General features: G+C 49.2%; 1 protein-coding gene across 3 annotated transcripts; it reads right to left on the bottom strand.

Moving 5' to 3' along the window:
• Window positions 1-5: 5 nt before the first annotated feature.
• Kifc1 (kinesin family member C1) lies at window positions 6-17241 on the bottom strand. 3 transcript variants are annotated; one of them, XM_052744334.1, is made up of 11 exons: window positions 17070-17241; window positions 11154-11291; window positions 10973-11072; window positions 10462-10515; window positions 9866-9916; window positions 9290-9687; window positions 8011-8790; window positions 6971-7261; window positions 6797-6870; window positions 6594-6669; window positions 6-971 (listed from the first exon to the last, which is right to left on the bottom strand). In XM_052744334.1, the coding sequence occupies exons 1-11, from the start codon at window positions 17085-17087 to the stop codon at window positions 927-929; spliced, it is 2025 nt and encodes a 674-aa protein (XP_052600294.1). In that variant the 5' UTR covers window positions 17088-17241; the 3' UTR covers window positions 6-926. The 3 variants fall into 3 exon arrangements, with proteins under 3 accessions (XP_052600294.1, XP_052600293.1, XP_052600295.1); XM_052744335.1 differs by lacking the exon at window positions 6797-6870 and having other exon boundaries at window positions 937-971; window positions 17070-17209; XM_052744333.1 differs by lacking the exons at window positions 10462-10515; window positions 10973-11072; window positions 11154-11291; window positions 17070-17241 and having other exon boundaries at window positions 9862-10339.
• Between the last annotated feature and the right edge of the window lie 4284 nt (window positions 17242-21525).

The raw sequence follows: 21525 nt of genomic DNA, 5'->3' as shown, positions 1-21525 counted from the left end.
GCCTCCGCACGCGGCACCGCCCTCCCCCATTCACACTTCCTGTCGCCCCGCCCTTCTGCGCACGCGCGGCCCCGCCTGGGCGCAGCACCTGGGCAGCCAGCCACACCTCCCGCCGCGAGAACCCCGGTGGCTGCGCTCCTCCGGAGCGGGGAAGGACGTCGGGGCTAGCAGCGAGGCGGTGACGTGCCCGTGGCCAACCAATGGGCAGCGGGCGGCAGGGACCGATAGTTCGAACCGGTGGGCAGGGAAAGGGAGAGAATGTGGAGCGCCCTGGCAACTCTCACACCAGACAAGAACATTCTGTCCCGGGCTGGGCCTGGGGCCAGGCAGTGGGCAGCTATGGGTACAACTCCGTGTGCTGAAGAATAGAGAAGCGGCATCAGGACAGCAAAGGATGCCTAGCCAAGCGAAAGCTAAGAGAGGAGAGCCTATAGCCTCACTGCAAAACACATGTCAGAATGGACACTTCTACATGCTTACAGGTATTTGTTTACAATACATTCCTGTAGCAGCTACTAGTATTAATACCTTTATTTAAGAGCTGTAACAAGGGCTGGAGAGATGGCTCAGTGGTTAAGAGCACTTACTGCTTTTGCAGAGGATCCCAGGTTCTGTTCGCAGAACCCACTCACAATCATCCGTAGTTCCAGGGCACCGGAAGCCCTCTTCTGAATTCAAGGAACACCAGACATATACATGGTGCACATGCATACACACCCAAGCAAAACAATTATACATTATAAAAAAATCTAAGAAAAATGTTTTAAGCCTACAACAAAATTTCTTTATTTGATAATTAGATACATAATGTTGTCCACCCAATAAAAGCATTTCTCAACCCCCACCCCCACCAAGAACATACACACCAAAACACACAGAGACACATGCACACTCGCTTGCACAGGAATCAGGCTGTGGCTCCATCTTCATTTCTTATTAGCCTGAGCAGTACCAATAACACACTGGTTCACCTGTGGACCAATAAGGTTATACAAGGTCAAAGTTTGCAAGGTAACTACAACAGTCTGCCCATTCTACCCCTAGCACCAAGGCTGGAGATGCCCTCTGAAATGCTGAAAAGGGGCTATGAAAGTAGGCTCAGCCGGCTCCCCCTTGAGTTGTCCTGTGTCCACTAGGCCTGGAGGAGGTCAGAAGTCTAAAGAGATGAAGCCCTATCGTGCTGGCCAGTTTTTATGTCAACTTGACATAGGCTAGCTCTCATTTGAAAAGAGGAAAACTTAACTGAGAAAACATCCCATCAGAATGGCTTCTGGGCAAGCCATTGGGCTTTTTCTTAATTAGTGACTGATGTAAGAGGACCCACAACCCTATTATGGGCGGTACCACCCCAGGCAAGTGTGTCCTGAGGTGTATAAGAAAGGCTAAACAAGCCACAAGGAGCAAGCCAGTAAGCAGCACTCCCCTATGTCCTGCAGAGTTATTGGCCTGACTTCCCTGGATGATGGACTAGACCCTTTCAACTCAAGTTGCTATTGGTCATGGTGTTTTATCATAGCAACAGAAAGCTAACTAACATACGTACACAAAGATCACAGGAGCAGAGGTCTCCATTTCCAGCAATACCCTGGACTGGACACCTCACCTTCCTACAAAAACCTAGCAAGACATTAAGTCCCTTTGAGAACTAGGGCTCCTGAGAAAACACATCACCATACAAGAGGAACTGGAAACAGAGACTACTGCGTACACATCAAAGGACACAAGAGGTTATCGTGCCCATTATGTATAAGGCCCTAGGCAGGTTCCATCTCCAGCACAGCCCAAAGATGTAGCCATGGGAGGATCAGAAAGACTAAGTGGGAAAGACTGATAGATGTCAAATTTGTAAGCACCTGTGAAAACCTCCTCCTGATAACAGCTTATGGTTACATTTAGAGTTGCTTAGGATAGGAACTCAATACTGAAAACCATATTCAGTGTCTTGAGGCTGCAGAGATGATTCAGTATTTAAAAGCACTTGTTCTTACAGAGGACCTGTGGGTTCAGTTGCTGGTACCTATATGGTGGCTTACAACCATCCATTAACTACAGTTCCAGGAAATCCAATGCCCTCTTCTAACCTCCTCTGATAACAAGTACAAAAGTGGTACACACCCGTGCATTCAGGCAAAACAGTCATTTACATAAAACACAACCTTTTTTCTTGTTTTTTATTGTTTGTTTGTTTTAAGATTTTTATTTAATTTTTTATTTTATGTGCATTGGTGATTTGTCCACATTCATGTCTGTGTGAGGGTGTTTGGTGCCCTGGAACTGGAGTTACAGACAGTTGTGAACTGCCATGTAGGTGCTAGGAACTGAACCAGGGTCCTCTGGAAGAGCAGCAAGTGTTCTTAACAGCTGAGCCATCTCTCCAGCCCCTTTTCTTGTTTTTTTGAGACAGTTTCTGTGTAGCCCAGCTGTCCTGGAACTCACTCTGTAGACCAGGCTGGCCTCAAAACTCAGAGATCTACCTGTCTCTGCCTCTCAAGTGCTAGGATTAAGGGCATGTGCCACCACACCCAGCTAAATCTTTAAAAATAAACAAACAAACGAATAAATAAATCCAGCATTTGGGGGCTGGAGAGCTGGCTCAGAGAGTAAGAGCACCGGCTGTATTCCAAAGGACCCTAGAGTTACACAGAGCAGCTCACAGCGGTCTCTCTCCAGTCCCAGGGCATCCAACACACTCTTCTGGCCTCCCTAGGCACCAGGCACACACACAGTGCACAGACATAAAAGCACACAAAATACACACACACACACACACACACACACACACACACACACACACACACAGAAAATCCTGCTTCTACCTTTTCCTAAACAGACAACCAATATAGGTGTCCCCCTCGTTTCACTGTCCTTGACAAATTGAAGGTTTGTGGTAACCCTGCATTGAACAAATCTATTTGGTGCCATTTTTTCAATACTTCAGGTAATCACTACCACGTGTTAGCAATTAAGTATTTTTAAATTAAGGTCCACACCTTTAAAGCTTAACCAGCTACAGTATATTATAAATCTAATTCATGCACACCTCATGCCTCTGCTTTACTACAACATTCACAGAACTGAACCTACCACAGGATCTTTGAGGTATGCTTTTTCATGGTGAGGAAGAATTCTTAATAGAAGAGTCATGACTAACTAATGAAAACTAATTAGAAATCACCATTTTAAAGCCCTCTAACAAAATGATAAAACTAGATATGATTACTGTTTCTAACATTACTAGTTGAGCTGGGTGGTGGTGGCGGTGGCGGTGGCGGTGGCGGCGGCCTTTAATCCCAGCACTTGGGAGGCAGAAGCAGGTGGATCTCTGAGTTCGAGGCCAGCCTGGTCTACAAAGGGAGTTCCAGGACAGGCACCAAAACTACACAGAGAAACTCTGTCTCGAAAAACCAAAAAAATCCACTAGTTGAAAATCAATGGGCCTAGTGTGGTGATACACAGCTCTAGTCTGAACACTTGACAGGCAGGCAGGAAGATGAGTTCAAGGCTACCTGATACTGTCTCAAACTAAAAAACGAAGAGATGAGCCAGGTGGTGGTAGTGCACACCTTTAATCCCAGCACTCAGGAGACAGAAGCAGGCGGATCTCTGTGAGTTCGAGGCCAGCCTGGTCAGCCAGGACAGCCAGGGCTGTTACACAGAGAAATCCCGTCTTGAAAAACCAAAAAAAAAAAGAAAAAAAGAGAAAGAGATGGCAGCAGTGGTGGCTTCGTGGTAGAGCGCCTTCCTAGCATGCATAAGGCTCTGCTTACATCTCTACCGCCACCAAAAAAGGAAAAAAAAGTTAGCAAACATATAATAAAGGTAGAACCCGACAGCGGAGCTTTCTGACGTAACACAGTATACCACTGTCCTGTCTACTAAATAGGCCAAGAATCTGAACTAGAATTACAAATCTCATGACTGTCAAACAGCCAAACTCTGAGGGAAGAGTGAGCAACTGCCAGAGTCTGAATATGGTGCATTAACAGGACAAGACATTCTACTTCAAAACAATACCAAAGTGAGGAGAGGCCCCGTTACACAGTGTCCAGTAATCAGGTATTCCAAACAGAACCTTCCTCCTACAAGTGAGATGGCTGCGCTTGAGAGCATCCTAACTTGAACAAACCTAATGTATCAAAGACATTTCTGAGACAGCTGGCAGAAACTTAAGTGGACATTAGAAGTTCATGCCAGGCTTGGTGGCACATGCCTCTAATGCCAGCACTTAGGAGGTGGAGGCAGGTCAGCTCAAGATCAGCCCTGGCTACACAGTAAGCATATAAGATGTTCTGAGGACAGCAAAATAGCTCAGCCACCAAGGTTGCCTCCACCAAATCTGACGACAGGGCAACCTGCTTAGAAGGAGAAAATCAGATCCTACAAGTTGCCCTCTGCCCTACACGCACGCACGCACGCACGCACGCACGCACACACACACACACACACACACACACACACACACACACAACACACACAAAACACACACAAAACACACACACAGGTTTTTTTTTTGTTTTTTTTTTTTTAATTTTAAGATTATTTTATGTGGGGCTGGAGAGATGGCTCAGCGGTTAAGAACATCTGGCTGCTCTTCCAGAGGTCCTGAGTTCAATTCCCAGCACCCATATGGTGGCTCACAACCATCTGTAATGAGATCTGGCGCCCTCTTCTGGCCTGCAGGCATACATGCAGGCAGAACACTGTATACATAATAAAATTAAATCTTTTTAAAAAAAAATTATTTTATGTGTAGGAGTGTTTTTCCTGCATCACATGCATGCCTGGTGCATGCAAAGGGAACTAGAGTTAGGGATGGCTGTGAGCCAACACGTGAGTGCTGGGAACTGAATTCAGGTCCTCTCCAAGAACAGCAAGTGCTCTTAACCACTGAGTCATCTGTCCAACATATAAATCACTTTAGAGCAGCTCTTTTTTTTGAGACTGGGTCCCTCTATATAGCCCTGCCTGTCCTGGAACTCACTATGTAAACCAGGCTAGCCTCAAACTCACAGAGATCCGCCTGCCTCTGCCTCCTGAGTACTAGGACAAAAGGTGTGCACCATCACATGTGGCTAAACCTTGTTATTATTTTTGAGAAATTAGGCTGGTCACACAGCTCAGAGAAGGTCATGCTTACTGTGATGAGGACCTGGTTCAAGCCTGAGTACCAGAATAAAGACAGGGGATAAAAAGGGGCTATCGACAGGCCAAGGAACTGACAGAAGAAACCACCTCACTTTCATTGACCTTGCCAGACAGCACAGTGCCGGTGCTGACATGGCTGGGCACTCTGCCTGGCAGAGGGAGGGCAGACCCAATCATGATCAGACCCCAGATAAAGTCAGAACTCATCAAAGGGCTCTACCCTCAGAAAAGGAGGAAGCCAGGGGGGGAAATTACCCATCAAGGCAGACAGTAATGAAACTGAGACCTGCTCATCCCTAGGAGGGGGTGAGAACTGGGCACTGTCTAGCTCCTGATGAGAGTTAGAGCTTGAATGCATATTTGGGACACTTTCAAAAATCTGTAAATCTCCTTTATTCTGGCAATTGCATTTCAAGGAGCACTTCTCTAGACAGATGTAACTGAAAAATACACAAAATGTGCACAAGATCAGTCGACATGGCCTTGTTTATAATCAGAACAAGGTGGAAACAATGCAAATGTCCATCAGTTGAAACTGAATAAATTTGGGTGGAATCCTACACAGACCTAAAAATAATGTGGCAATCCCAGTGCCTATGGGAGTAATCTTGGAGGCTGTTTTGAAGAGTAAAGTAAACAAGGGACAAAAGTCCATATACATATAGGATAAGAATCAGAACATGGACAAACCTTGTTCTTGCAATATAGTCCTGACTGTGTGGTCATTTCTTCTATAAATATTATTTCAAAAGCCAGCAGTTAAAGATGGAATCAATGAATAGTACCCAAGATGCCTAGCCAAGTTAATTCTTTTTGGATAGATATGCCCCAGCCTAGAAAACAAGAGTCATGATGGAGATGCCTATAAACAGCCAGGAGTCCTGACAGTATGGGCAGGTATGGTGGTTTAAATGAGAATGGCCCCATAGGCTCATAAATTTAAATACTCGTTCCTCGGTTTGTGGAACTGTTTAGGAGGGAGGAGGAGGAGGAGGTGTAGCTTTGGGGGGGGGGGTGCTTTGAGATTTCAAAAGCTCATGCCATTCCCAGTCTCTGTTCTCTGTCTCATGATGGGAGCTCAGCTGCTGCTCCAACCCTATGCCTACCTGCCTACTGCCATGTTCCTTTGCCATAAAGGTCATGGACTCTCTGGGCTGTGGTGGCGCACACTTTAATCCCAGCACTCGGGAGGCAGAGCCAGGCAGATCTCTGTGAGTTTGAGGCCAGCCTGGTCTACAGTGCGAGAGCCAGGAAAGGCACCAAAACTACACAGAGAAACTCTGTCTCGAAAAAACAAAAACCAAAACAAACAACAACAACAACAAAAAAAGGTCTTGGACTTTAACCCTCTAAAACCATAAGCCCCCAATAAACTCTTCTATAAGTTCCCTGGTCACAGTGTTTTGTCACAAGAATAGGAAACTAAGACCGCAGGGTAGCAACTGTACCTTGGAAGCAAAGCGTAGTGAATTGAGAGACTCGGAGACATTCTCTTCCAGAGGGGAAATGTTCACAAACATGAGCCTGTGGGAAGAGAAGGGTCCAAGCAGCATCAGTGGTCTGCCAAGGCTGCACACCTAGAGCTGTCTCCTTCCCTGCCCATCTCCACTAGTCCCTACAGCCCCTTCAATCGCCCCTCCCTTCCACTCACATCTTGGCACTGCCGCCCAGCGAGTTCTGCAGCAGGTAGGTAAGCTTGCTGTTTCGGTAAGGCACATGGGACTCCTGAAGGGTAAGGGGCACAGGTAGTTAGGACAGGGCAGGGTTCTCCACAGCTCATGCCAGCTGGCCCCCTTGTCTTACCTGCCCATGCATCCATTCCTACCTTATTGCTTAGGGCCATTATGACCAGTCCCAATGTAGATAGACTGCTGTTGATGGCCTGCGTTTCCCGAAGGCGATCACGCTCCCCAGGGCCCAGGGTTAAGCCAGGGTCTAGCCGTTCACTCCCAGCCAGGTCCACAAGGTTGAGGGGAGCACCACACTGCAAGCCCCGAGCAGCATGCTCTCCAGAAATCTGCAGCTGGAACACACTGTGACTGCGTGATGATCTCTCATTCTGGGCAGTACGGGCCACGGCCCGATTCTGGCGAGCCAGCTGGAGCAGAGCCTCCACCTGGGGATGGGTTAGCAAGGGTCAGTCAAAAGCTAGGGCTGTCAAAAGCTAGGACGTGCTGATGAAGTATGGCAATGAGTAAGTCCACCCCTGCCCTCTTGGAGCAAAACACAGACTAGCAGGAGTATGTATACATATTTAGACAGAACAGCCTGGGTTGGGTCCTGTCACACAAGCCTATAATCCCAACCACTTGGGAGGGTGAAGCAGAAGAATTCAAAGTTCAAGGACTCCTTGAGATACAGAGGAAGTTCTGAGCAACTTGGTGAGGCCATGTCTCAAGATAAAAACAGACTAGGTGTGGTGGTTTAGGCCTATAATCCCCAGCACTTAGGAGGCTGAGACAGGAGGATTGCCTTGAATTCAAAGCCAGCCTGGGCTATGGTGCAAGATTCTCAAAAGGAATAAAAGGACAACACAAGTGGCCTCACTGCCTGAAGACCTCCAGAGAAGGAGCAATGGAGCAGCGCCTAAGAGCCCTGAGACAGGAACAGAAAAAGTAACGGGCAGGCTAGGGGGACCTTAGCACCGAGTCCTGAGACGGACCTGGCAGGATTCTAGTGACAGTCACCCTCAGATGCATCACTTCTCTCTACTCCTTGGCCTTATCAAAGCAAAGCAGCCTTGCAGCCTACCAGCTAAGTCTAGTGTAGTGATAGCCACCCTCACAGCCCATCCTTCGTCCTTTGGCATGCTTTTGTCTACAAGACTCTGCCCACTCCTCCCCTCCAGGCCCTACTGGTCCTCACCTCTTTCTCACAGGAAACAGGGACATAGCGTGCATTGGTGACAGTAAGCTCCTCACTCCCTGGACCTGCCCGACGAATCTCACACTCGCTTCCTTGCCCTTTCCGGGTCCCAGTGGCGAGCAGGTCTCGGACAGTCTCATTGTAGATTTCTACATAACTTGCCACAAAACTGTATGTCCAGCCCTGGCCATTCATCTCCTGGGCCACAGAGAACAGATGCCGCAGGGCCCGAGGGATCAGCCCCTCCAACTGGGGGTCTCCCCCAGGCCCGCCCTCCATAGTGAAGGTCTTGCCGCTGCCTGTCTGTCCATAGGCAAAGATACACACAGGGTAGCCATCCAGTGCTGACTGGACAAGCATGGAGATCTCCTCAAATACTTCGTCCTGTTTGCTTCCTGGTGGGAATACCCGATCAAAGGAGAAATCATGGCGGGTAGTGGGTGCTGGTGCCCCAGTCAGGGTCGAACGCCGATCATCAGACCGTGAGAGGCTAAGGCGGGTTGGGGGATCAGACGGTCCAGCAGGGCCATGGGGAAACAGGAGGAAGCCAGGGGATGGAGTGGGTTCCCCTGCAAGGACAGGGCGCACCCGGCAGAACACCCGGATGTTGCCCTTCAGCTCCTGCAACTGGTTGTGGAGCCGGCGGCGCTCCATCTCCAGCCCGTGCAGCCGGTCTCCCTGCTCGACCAGTGAGGTTGCCTGGGCTGCAGTCCTCTGCCGCAGACACTCCAACTCCGCTTCACTGCTTGACAGAGCTGCTTCTGAGGCCTGTAACCTCCTCTGCCCGGTGGAATGCAAACGGTAATTAGAGCAAGGATCGAAAGGGGCAGGTCTCTAGCAGCATGGACTTCAGTCTGTTAAGAGGTAAGAAAGGCAGGCAGTGGTGGCGCACGCCTTTAATCCCAGCACTTGGGAGGCAGAGACAGGTGGATCTCTGTGAGTTCGAGGCCAGCCTGGTCTACAGAGTTCCAGGACAGGCTCCAAAAAAAGAAAGAAAAGAAGGAACTCTGGCTCTAGGATAGGAGTATGAAGGGAATATCCAGGAAGATGCTATCCAGAGTGACAATACTGGAGTGAACCAAGGGAAGGGTGGACGTGCATATCAAAAGTGCTAGAAGTGAGACTCAAGTCAACTGAGAGCCAGTAGTGCCACCTAACTGGAAAGGCAGTGTCAGGAGTTGCTCGGAGGACCTGGGTGCAGGGACACCCTTCTGAGCTCGAGGAGAGGAGTGAGGCCTCTGCTACGGAGGGAGGCGGCACTCTGAGGATCTGCCCTTACCTCTTGCTCCTCCAGCCGGGTGGCCAGTGCCTTCCGTTCCTCCTGCAATTCCAGCTGTCCTCTCTGAAGCTCCTGAATCAGCCTTTCCTTGGTACCCAGCCATTCCTCCAGCTCCAAGACCCGGACACACAGAGTGTCCAGTTTCTGCTGGCTCTGCTCGGCCTGGGTCCGTACACTGGCCAGCTCCCCTTTCAGGGTGTTCCGCTCTGTCCCCAGGGCCTCAGCCTGCTCCTGGGCCTCTCTGAGTTGCTCCTGAAGCCCCCGGTTCTCCTGGTCCAGCTTTTGCGTCTTCTCCCGATAGCGCTTCAGCTCTTCATTGATGTCGCACAACTGACCCTTCAAGTCCCAGGCAGGACGTTTACCAGGCCTCTTCCCTACCACCATAGGGGCAGCCGATGCTAACCCAGGACAGAAGAGGCACAGGTCAAGAGTCTTGGCTTGCTACCCTCAGGCCTCCATACCTCGTGCCACATCTGTCTCTCCTCTCTAGACAGGAAGGCAGCAGATGTTTTCTGGGCACTCACCACCTTATCTTCCCCACCCCAGCCTCTCACCCAATGTTTATATGTCACCTACTGCCAGGCTTCTGGGCAGGAACAGCAGGAGCTGGCTTCTGGTTCTTCAGCACTAGAGAATTAGAGAGTTGTTGACACAGAATTATAGGTTGGACACTGTAGGGCACACCTGTAACCAGCACTTGGGAGGCCAAGGCTGGAGAATTGCCAGTTCAAGGTCAACCTGAGCTCTAGCGAGTCTCAAATGAAAAAAGAAAAACACAAGGCTGGGCTAGGGAGATGGCTGAGCAGTTAAGAGCACCTGCTGCTCTCACAGAGGACCTGGGTTTGGTTCCCGTCATCCTTGTCAGGAGACTCTCAACCACCTGTAACTCTAGCTCCAGAGGATTCAATGCCTCCCTCTGTGCACATATATGCTCAGATACATATACATAACACCTAAAGTAAAATAAAAAATAATAAATCTTAAAACAAACCAACCAACCCAAGGGCTGCGATGTGACTTAGTGGTAGAGCACTTGTCTAATACGTGCAAGGCCCTGACTTAACCCCCAGCCCACCCTCCCACAAAAAGACTTGTAGGACCAGAGCTCCTCTGTCACCATCCCCCTCACATGGACCCAACTCCCTGGTCAGCCCCAGCTTAAGTACCATTACCTGGACCGACCGTGGTGCAGCCACGAAGTCCTGTCTTCTTAGGGCCTTTCGGAGCTGTCCAAGATGGAAGAGAGGAAGGAACATTACCCACTCTTAGGGAGCATGTACTGACACATATTTTAAAGGGTTAGAAAGAAGATAACTCTCCTTGTCCTTTGTCTGGCCAGCTCCTAATGGCCCTTCTAGGACCAGACACAACTCACTACGCCAGAACTCAGCAAGTGAAAAGAGCAAGTGGGCAGAGCTGTGCACACAGTATGTGGCTACCTGTTCATGTCTGCTTTCACACTCATGTCTCCTCACTGTGTATACACAGCTACCCCTGGAAGAACTAGACCCGAAGAGAAGAGGTGGAAAGAAAGAATTTCACCTAACAACCTTTGTGCCTTTGAAATTCTGAACCAAGTAGAAAGTTATTATTGACTCAAAACAGATAAAATTTGAAAGAGAAAGAAAGAGTAAGAGAGCAGCATACTTCCCAAACCTCGGTCCAGCCCGCCCGGGAACCCACCTGCAGCCGGGCCCTGTGTCTGTGACACTGTGCTGAGGACTGCTCCTCTGGGGCGGGATGTATCAATTTTGGTCACTGCACCCAGGCCTCGTGTCCGTTTCTGGGGAGAGATAAGGATGGGGTTCCATAGTGACCTGTCCTTGTTCTCCCCCCTCCCCCCTGCTCTCCAAACATATCTCACCTTTGCAGGCTCCAAGGCATCCTCCATCTGGTCAGGACCCCTCTTGAGCCTGGTTCCTGGAAGGGGCAGTCGGGAAGAGGCCTTGACCAGGGCTGTCTTCAGCTCCAAGTTCCTCTTCACTTCCAATAAAGGGGGCCTCTGTTAGAAAAAGAGGATCTTAAACTAAGACCAAGCCGGGAATGGTGGCATAAGCCTTTCATCTCAGCACCTGGAAGGCAGAGGCAGGCGGTTCTCTGAGTTTGAGGCCAGCCTAGTCTACAAAGTGAGTTCCAGGACAGCCAGGGCTAGGCAGAAAAACTCTATCCCAAAAAACAACAAAGACAGACCCAAAAGCCCACAAACTCCCCTTTTTGGAGCTCCCCCTACCTTAATTTTCAATATTGACAATCAGCAAGCATTAACTGAGTATCATTTGTGCCAAAAGTTGGCACTGTGTGCCAGATAAACAGCACAGAGAGATGGGGAGCATGACAGAGGAGTGGGGACTACCTCTAGGGAGAAGCTAGAGGGAAGCTGGACTATGGCTGACTTGTAGAGTTGAACTCAAGCAAACAGAACATGCTCCTGGAAGACAGACATTCTAACACACAGTACAGCTACGAAGCCAACAGGCCTTTCTAGTTAAGGCCAGGACCAAACAATAAAGGAGAGGGACCCTTGCTGGGAGGAGCAGGCTGTTCACAGAGTGCCATCTTAAATGCTTCATCTCTAGGTACCATGATTAACTAATTCTGCAAATGGGGGAAGGCAGACACCATGAGGTCAATGCCTATCGGAGGTCATGTTTGCACCACTAGTGGAGGGAGGCCAAGAAGAGGCTGTCAAGACCCCCTTAGACTGCTTTTGGCCACCATATGGATGCTAGGAATTGAACTCAGGTCCTCTGTGAGCCCAAGTGTGCTAAGCCATCTCACCAGCCCCTTAGCTTGCTTTCTTATATAACCCTGGCCCACCTGCCACATCAACATAAATCAAAACAATTCCCCAATTAAAGTTCCCCCTTCTCAAGTGACTTAATTTGTGTCAGGCTGACAATAAAAACTAAGCAGTGCGGGGCGGTAGTGGCACACGCCTTTAATCCCAGCACTCAGGAGGTAGAGGCAGGTGGATCTCTGTGAGTTCAAGACCAGCCTGGTCTACAGAGTGAGTTCCAGGACAGGCACCAAAACTACACAGAGAAACCCTGTCTCAAAAAAAAAAAAAAAAAATTAAGCAGTATACAACAGGAGTTGGTTCGGGTCTTTTCCTTCGGCCATGCAGGTCCTGGGGATCCAATTCAGGTTGTCAAGCTTGGCAGCACGTGCCTTAACCTCTCACCAGCCCTTTATAGGACTTTTAGGTACAGTCTTGAGGATGAGTTGGTTTCATGAGCAAGGCGCAAGGACAATCACCCCAGTAAAGAAGCAAAAGGGGGCGGGGCTGGAGAGATGGCTCAGCGGTTAAGAGCACTGACTGCTCTTCCAGAGGTCCTGAGTTCAATTCCCAGCAACCACATGGTGGCTCACAACCATCTATAATGAGATCCGGTGCCCTCTTCTGGCCTACAAGCATGCATGTAGGCAGAACACTGTATCCATAATAAATAAATAATTTAAAAAAAAAAAAAAAAAGCAAAAGGGGGCACATACAATAACAGCAGAGTCCTATTCAGACAACACACAGGGTACACCAGAGAGGGAGAGAAGGCAGACAAGAGGGAGGAAACTGCTGGACACTCAAGGGGAGAGGTATTCGGAGGATGTGAGCCATGCATGGCAACACACTCTAATCCTAGCACTCAGGCGACTGAGACAGCAGGACCACAAGTTTGAGGCTGGCCTGGCTGGACTATAAGCAAGATTTAAAAAAAAAACAAAAACAAAAACCGTGAGCATTTGAAAATGAATACAGGTAGAAGAGAGCAGATGAGTAATGTCATATGCAGAGACTGCATTATTCATCCAGCAGGGCTTGGTGAACATCTGCTTTGCAGCAGACATGGAACTTGGCCAAGAGTGGTGAACACCAAGTCCTTGCCTTCTCAGAGCTCATTTTCTAGGTAACTGCCAAACTGGAGCTCTGTAAATGAACTAAACCATAGAAAATGATCTACTTTCTCTAGAGTATAAACACCTCTTGCCATGTTGAGTGCCTGGGACAGAATGTAATTCTCTAGATCTAGTGACTAGATGCAGAGGATGCTTTTGGGCACCAGGGCTGCACTCTCATGGAACCCAATGAGAAGTGTTACAGGGGCCTGAGCACTAAACACAAGTTCATCTGGGAGAAGCAGGTGAGTGGTCACAAAGCTGGCCGTGGCTTTCCTGAAGCCAGTGGTGGTATAACGAGGAACCGGCTGGGGGTGGGTGGGCAGGAGCCGAGAAAGTCTAAGCTGACTCCAGGGTGCCTACCACAGCTCCATTGTCACATCACAGGAGGAAGGTCTGATTTAGTTTCATTTTTTTTTTTTAACTGTTGCTCCAGAGAGGGGGCTGGGTGTTGAGCAGAAACCTGAAGGCTATTAAGGGGAACTGAGTATATGTATTAGCCAGCCCACTGGCCAGAATCTGTAGTATGCCCCAAACCCCAGGGGCTTGTACACTGGCTGAACCTGAGGAGTCAATCCAGCAACCGAGCCCCGCAACCTGGGCCCCAGCATTGCCTGTGCCCTCACCAACGGTACAACAGTGTCTCACTCTGAGGACAGATCTGCTGATCTCAACCCTCTCACCAACGGTACAAAAGTGTCTCACTCTGAGGACAGATCTGCTGATCTCAACCCGTAAAGGAAGAATTTGGTGAGACTGTAACAAAGACTGGAGAGGGTTCTGACTACACAAGCACTGGCTGTGTAGTCACTGGGAGAGCTGGGAACAACTACTAACTCACCTAGTAGTGAACTTAACCCAGGAGAAGAACTAAAACATTTATTTTTGGTTGTGAGCCTAGCCTTTAACGGCTGAGCCATCTCTCCAGCCCAACTAAAACATTTAATGACACATACAGAGTCATCAAGATGGAGTCCTGCAAGAATGGGTTGTGATAAGACCAACTGTGGAACCTCCTTATACCCCTGCACACATTGCAAAGGCTAACAAAGCAAGCTGGTTTGGTCCAGCTTCAGAAAAGCATCTTTGTTAGGCATGATGGCAGATGCTTATACTTCCAGCTATCTGAGAGGGTAAGACAGAGTTCAAGCTCAAGGCTGTGTTTAACCAAACTTGGAAAAAACCAAAGACTTGATGATAGCCTATGAGCAGAGCATGCAGCAAGAGCCGTTCAGCCTCCAGCCCAAAAATGAAGAAGGCTGCCAAGGTAGCCGAGGAAGTAAGGGCCCTCGCAGCCAAGCCTGATACCTAAGTTTGACGCCCTGGACTCATGGCTCCAGAAAGTTGTCCTCTGACCTCTAGAAGTATGTCACAGCACACACACATGCACACAAAGCAAATCAATAGCCTTGCTTGCATAGAATTTACAAGCTGACAGTCCCACCACCACTTGCGTTGCATGGCAATGAACGTGGACATGGCCCACTACTTCTAGTCTGTCAGCTACTGCACACCGTGAATGGTGTTCTCAACTGACTTTTTGTGCAAAGCTGTTAAAAGAAGCTGTCCTGGCCAGCAATCCTCAGCTACATAAAACCCCAGGTCAGCCTCAGCTACACGGATTAGGGGGTGGGGTGGAGTATCCCTGTAACTTAGAAAGTAACTACAGTGGTAGGTTTTCTTAGTTGGATCTCTTTCCCAATTCCTTAACTGCCACATACTTTGAATGTCTGAACATCTGAGCCATGTGCATCCCAGCTAAGCTATGACTGGGGTGGAACATGTCTATAGATGATAACGTCGCCCCACAGTGATGCTAAAAAGATGATGCTAACATGGTTCTCATACTTTTTTCTACAAAGAAAGTGAACAACAACAACAAAGGCCAGGCATGGTGATCCCAACACTATGGAGGCAGAGGCAGGTGAATCTCTGTGAGTTTGAGGCCAGCCTGGTCTGTATAGCCAGTTCTAGACCAGCCAGAGTAACATGGTAATTTATTGCTGACTAATTGAAAAGCATTACCTTCTGTGTTTGCTTTTTGTCCTCCGGTGACTTACTTATTGTGGACAACTCTAACCAGCATAAATGGTATTTCTCTCCCTTCTGTAACTGTAGACACAGAGATCAACTCTCAGAAGGACTTAACTGTCAATGGAAGGAGACACATTCAACCCTTTCATCTCCAGAACATCCCAGATGGAGGCTGCTCCTGAGGCGACCCTCCGAGTGCCTCAGACCCACCTTGACCAGCTCCAGAACATCAGCTGTTCATTCTACTCAGTCCCTCCAATCAGTGTGCAACAGACACCACAGCTCATTCTTCCGACCAGTGTGCAACAGACACCACAGCTCAGTCCTTCCGACCAGTGTGCAACAGACACCACCTCAGAAACTCCTCTCCCCAGTGCTCTCTGGCACTGCACTGCTCTTTGTAGCAAAACTCAAAAATAGTTTCTCAACCTGTGGGCTGCAACCCCTTTGGGGTCAAATGACCCTTCACATGGGAGCAAATCAGACACCTTGCATACCAGATATTTTCATTATGATTCATAACAACAGCAGAGTTACAGTTATGAAGTAGCAATGAAATAATGTTATGGTCGGGTCACCACAACATGACAAACTGGTCACAGCGTTGGTAAGGCTGAGAACCACTGACATGGGCGTTCACTGCCTTCAGTTTATCTCCTCGACAAATTTCACTTCCACCGTCCCCACAAAACTGCCATCCTCCAGCCGGGCAGCGGTGACGCACGCCTTTAACCTCAGCATTTGGGAGGCAGAGGCAGGCAGAGCTCTGGACCTGCCTGGTTTACAGAGCGAGTTTCAGGACCGCAGGCCCACACAATCAGTTTTGCATTCTGTTTCTTTTGGGTTTGTTTTCTTCGTTTGTTGAGACAGTGTATCCCTGGACTGAAACTCAAAACCCTCTGCTCAGCCTCTGCACGCTGACCTCAGGTCTTGCTGCTTTTGGTTCAGGGGATTATAGAATCAGGGGGTTCTTGGGTGCTTGCCAGCACTGTACCACCAAGCTCCTCCCCCCAAGGAGTCACCAAGCCTTAGTCAATGGCACTCCTCCTGGCTTCCCTCTTCCCCTTGGACTGGCTTGAACCCTTTCTCAGCAAGTCCTTCACTGCCTTCCAATAGTCACAGATTTTATTTATTTCTGTCTCCCCAGTGACTATCAGCTCATTGGTGGCTGAGAGTTGTCCCCTACCTCAGTACAACTGTGCAGGGCACAGAGAAGACGCTCTGCAAGTATTGCCTGAACAGATCTGAGGAAACTTGGACTATTTTAACCGTCGCCTGTCACAGGGCACTACTCTCCTTTTTGGCTGTGAGTGTCCCGGAAAGTCTCTTCAAGTTGAACGCTGACTGTGGGTCAATCTAAACTGAAATACTAGTGAACAAAGAACGCAGGCCGGCCGTTCCTGGCACTAGAGGTCAGTACCTTAATGGCCACACATACACCTCAGATGGTTGTGAGTGGGGCAGGGCACCCATAAACTAGTCAACCAGTCAGTCCCGTTAGGCAAAAGAACGAGATGAGCGATTGCCCCATCTCCCCTTCCTCCATCCAGATCCGACAGCAAGGAGAAGTCAACACAACGGGGCATCGGCAGGGATGTGCCCTGGGACAAGGGACAAAGCCCCTCAGAACCCTCGCTTCTCCCACAAGGCTGTCTCTAAGAACTGGGAAGCAGAAACGCGTCGGGGCCGCTTGAGAATTCGAAATGGGAAATGCTGGGGACAGCTAAGTGACAGGGACGGTCGCGCCTGGCCGTCTGCCGCCTGCATGGCCCCGGCCGCCGGAGTGCAGCCGGGCATGCCCCCGACCTGTCCCCCAAGGCTCGGGTCACCGGGCGGCCGGCCCCGCCGCACTCACCTGCGCCTGCATGTCCATTGCGGTCCTCACAAGACCGGATGCAAAGGAAGGGGACGGGGGGCCGGCGTCCCGGGACCTGCGTCCTCCGCGGGCTCGCGCGACACAGCCCGAGCGCCGAAGGGGCCTGGCCACCTGCCACACCCGCCACTTTTGAATTTCAACCGCCGCGCTGCCGACTCACCGCTCCATCCGCAGAGGCCAATCCGCGCCGGCGACACGGCCGCGAGCCAATCACAGTGCCCTCCGCCTTCGGGGCCACGCCCTCTCGGCGGCAACTGTTTCCCGTCACCTCGGCGCCAGAGAACCAGACACTTGGAACCTACTTCCGGATCCGCTTTTTCCTCTTTCTTTTTTTTTTTTTCCCCCCGCCCTCTCCCCCTCCTTTACGCGGAGCGCGCTGCACTTCCGCTCGGGCAGCGTCAGAAGTGCGCGCGTGTGGAGGAGTCGGGCAGGGGCGGGCCCGCGTCTGCAGGGGCGCCACCTAGCGGCGCATGCGGGAAAGGCACGCCTCCTCGCCAGCCCGCGCGGGGCCGAGAAGCGGGAGCCGGTCTGATGGCGCCGACCTGTCTCCGAGCAAAAGGTGGCGGTCTGGCGATACGACAGCAGCGGTAACGTTCACCTCGCATGCCGAGGCCCTGAGTTCCATCGCCAGCGCGAGAGGGAATAAAAGCAGGGAGGGAGGGAGGGAGGAAACAGCATGGGAAGGCGCAAAATCAGAATACAAGACCCGTGCAGTGTGTTCTCAAATGTCCCGCGGCGTGGTCATAAAACTAGAGACGGGGGGGGGGCGGGCAGGATAACAAAACGGTCATCCCTGGAACCAGTACAGTGGGAGGGGAGAACTGACTCTCCGCAAAGTCTTCTCCGACCTCCACAAGTGTGCCCTTCCCGCACTCACTATTAAATACATATATATTTATTATATATTGTCTGTCTGTTCTGTTTTCTTCCAGACTGGGTTTCTCTGTGTAGCCCTGGCCGGCCTCGAACTCACAGACGTCCGCCTGCTTTCCTAGCGCTGGGATTAAACCACCGCTAGGCTCAATAAACACATTTTTTAATTAAAAAAGACCAGAAGCCAGGTGGTGGTGGTGGTGCACGCCTTTAATCTCAGCACTCAGAAGGCAGAGGCAGGCGGATCTCTGAGTTTGAGAGCAGCCTGGTCAACAGAGTGAGTTCTAGGATGGCCAGAACTATGTCGAAAAACCCTGTTTTCAAAAATAAATGAATAAATATAATAACAATGATAACAAATACACATAAAATAAATATTTTTTAAAATATTTTTTAGATCATTGGATAGTGGTGGTGCAAGCCTTTAATCCCAGCACTCAGGAGGCTGAGGGAGGCAGATCTCTGTGAACTGGAGGCCAATCTGGTCTACATAATGAATTCCAGAACAGCCAGGGCTCTATAGAGAGACCCTATCTCAAATAAATAAATAGTATGGTTTTTTTTTAACATCAACTTGTAAACCCCTCCCCCCAAGATCTCATTTGAGATGTTTCTGAGTACAGGTGGGGGACACTGGAAAATTCTTGGTTGTAATTTTCCAAAGATTAATGGTTTTTAGACTAGATAGTATTTCCCTAGTGACTTTCTAGAAAAAAGCAAAAATTTAGTCAGTAACAAAGTTTGAGTTTATCTTTGCTTGTTTTTTTTCAAGACAGGGTCTTTCTGTGCAGACCAGGCTGGCCTCGAACTTACAAAGATCCACTTGTCTCTGCCTCCGGAGTGCTGGGAGCCTTTAAAGGCGTGCGCCACCACCGCCCGGCCTGAGTTTGTCTTTTTTTTTTTTTTTTTTTTTTTTTTTTTTTGGTTTTTCGAGACAGGGTTTCTCTGTGTAGCTTTGCGCCTTTCCTGGAACTCACTTGGTAGCCCAGGCTGGCCTCGAACTCACAGAGATCCGCCTGCCTCTGCCTCCCGAGTGCTGGGATTAAAGGCGTGCGCCACCACCGCCCGGCTCTGAGTTTGTCTTTTATTGAAAGCTGTTTTAAGAGTTTATCTTTCTTAGCATGAAGCCTGACAGCAAGGTAAGCTGCTGGTGAGTTTTTACATGTGCAATGGACTGACCTGGCGGCTGCAGCCTTGAGGAGCTGGCTGAGGTTGCTGCTAAACTGTCTGATAAAGCTAGAGCTCCCCCATGGATGCCATCGCCGGTATCCGAGAAGGGTACACTTGAGCAGGAAGTATAAACCAAACGGCCTCTGTGTCAATTAGAATGAGAGAGACTTACCACAGCCCCCTGGGATCCTCCCCCAGGGGGTGATCTCAAAGACTTTGTTGGGGGCAGAGGTCATCAGCCTTCAGCTGTCACAGGGCAGCATCAGCCTTTGGCAGCCAGACCCAGAAGGTCTGAGCGATTTTCCTGTGGAGAGGGAACTTGCGAGGACTGGCCCACCCTGGTCAGGCAGAGCAGGGCAGTCAGCCCGGCAGGGTCTTCAGTGTGGCCAGGGCCTGCCAGCAGGAAAGGAGTGGGGCAGTGTTTGCCCAGTGGTCAGCGCTACTGCACTTGAAGCAAGCTCCAGGTGAAGTCAGTTGCTGCCCATCTTTGGAAACTGCATCAGCTGCTTGCTACCAGAAACTGGTATTTTGTCTATCCGGAGAGGCCCTTTTCATTAAACATCTTAAATGCCATATTCAGCAGATTTCTCTGAGGGGTTTGAAGGCCAGCGTCTATTCAGTATACCTGACTTGAAACAAACGACTTGTTTTAGTTATTTGCTTTAGGCTCAACCTTGACAGCATATACAGAAGGCTAACAACGTTTGTCCTTGTAAATGAGTTACATTTGTATGTAACATGACTGCAGACATAGTTTTTGAAGGGACACTAGCCCACTCGAACATGTGGCTCTGGCAGCCCTTGGCCTTCTCTCCATTCCCTCTGCCTTGCTAAAAACCGTTAGCTGGGATTAAAGGTGTGCACCACCACTGCCCGGCCCAGTTTTTAAAGCTAAACCGAGTTAGCAAAGACAAAGAGGCTAGACGTACAATTTCAAGTCAGTTTTTGCTAGCCTGAATGGACCTTAGGAATTCATAAAGTTTATTCATCAAACATGTTCGTGATCTAAAAAAATATTAGAAGCCTCTGTTGACACAGTTAGCAAAGACGTAAGTGTTGAAGCACACATCTCTAAGTCAGCTTCTGTAACCTGAGGAGACCTGTATACCCTCGGGAATTTACAGACCTTAGTCATCAAACATGTCTTTAAGTCATATTTTCATAAACCTTGTTCATGCTTTTGTCTTCATCTGGTGTGGTGTGGTTTGGTTTTTTTCCCTCTCAGGACAAAAATCATTATATGAAAATTCATCTTAACCCAAAATCTTTTGGAGACTTGCTGTTGACTTCTTAGTCTAAAAAGTAGATACAGCCAGGCCAGTGGTGACGCACGCCTTTAATCCCAGCACTGGGGAGGCAAAGGCAGGCAGATCTCAGTGAGTTCGAGGCCAGCCTGGTCTACAAAGTGAGTTCTAGGACAGTCAAGGTTGTTACACAGAGAAACCCCGTCTTGAAAAACCAAAAAAAAAAAAAAAAAAAAAAAAAATAGTAGCTACAATGATAAGCAGAGGACTCAGTGGGACTGAAGTTTTATGGGTTCTGTCTTGGTCGGTTTACACTATAGCAGCAAGCCACATAGTTGCCATTTACTCTCTTACAAGTTTTAAGCTATTTTTTTGTTACAGGTTTCAACCATACCCAGTGAATTTACAAATTCTGAGATACAGAAGGTTTACACAATGTTCTTAGAAATCTTGAGATTAAAGCTATACTTTAGCAAAAGTTTTAGAGATGTAAGAGAAGGGAGTACTTTAGAGAGTTAAATAAAGCCAAGAAGAGGGGTGTGAGCTAAGCGGCCTGATCTCCGCTAGAACGCTTCATGTTTTGCCTGTTTTAGAGCACGGATTGTCTTTGCCTGGGCTGCTTTATTTTGCTCTCCTCCTCCCTGCCACAGAGTCAGGGGGCCTGCCTGACCCAGGGAAGAGATTTTGGGGGAAACTTTTCAACAAGCATGCTTGGGTCTGGAGAAAGCAGGCTGTAACCCAACTCCAGAACCAGTTTTTTTACAGAGCAATAACACAACGTTTCAGTATTATCCATACCACAAAGACATTTGAATTTTTGCAAGGCTTGAATCCGGTGGTCAGAGGGAGGGACAAGATCAAAGAAGGCTCAGAGAGAGGAGATTTTTGAGAGTGGAGAGCAGAGGAAGTTAAGAGATAAGGGATTTGGGGATCATTTGTTCGTGCAGTGGTAGAGGCTGTACAATCTCTGAGAATTTGGAAATCAAGTGTCTCATCTTTGGCCATTGAGCTGCGCTGAGGCCAAGCACTGAAAGAGCGAGACTTCACACAAACCTCTGAGTCTGAGGAGGGCAAGAGATGGAGCTCGGGCTCCAGCAGGCCAGCAGGAGGGACAGAGTGAGCTCCAGGAGAGAGCTGAGGGACAGCGG

The sequence above is a fragment of the Peromyscus californicus genome, unplaced genomic scaffold, assembly GCF_007827085.1.
Source record: "Peromyscus californicus insignis strain IS unplaced genomic scaffold, ASM782708v3 Scaffold_19__1_contigs__length_69161282, whole genome shotgun sequence".
Classification (NCBI taxonomy): domain Eukaryota; kingdom Metazoa; phylum Chordata; class Mammalia; order Rodentia; family Cricetidae; genus Peromyscus; species Peromyscus californicus.
This window is presented reverse-complemented; position numbering and strand designations above follow the sequence as displayed.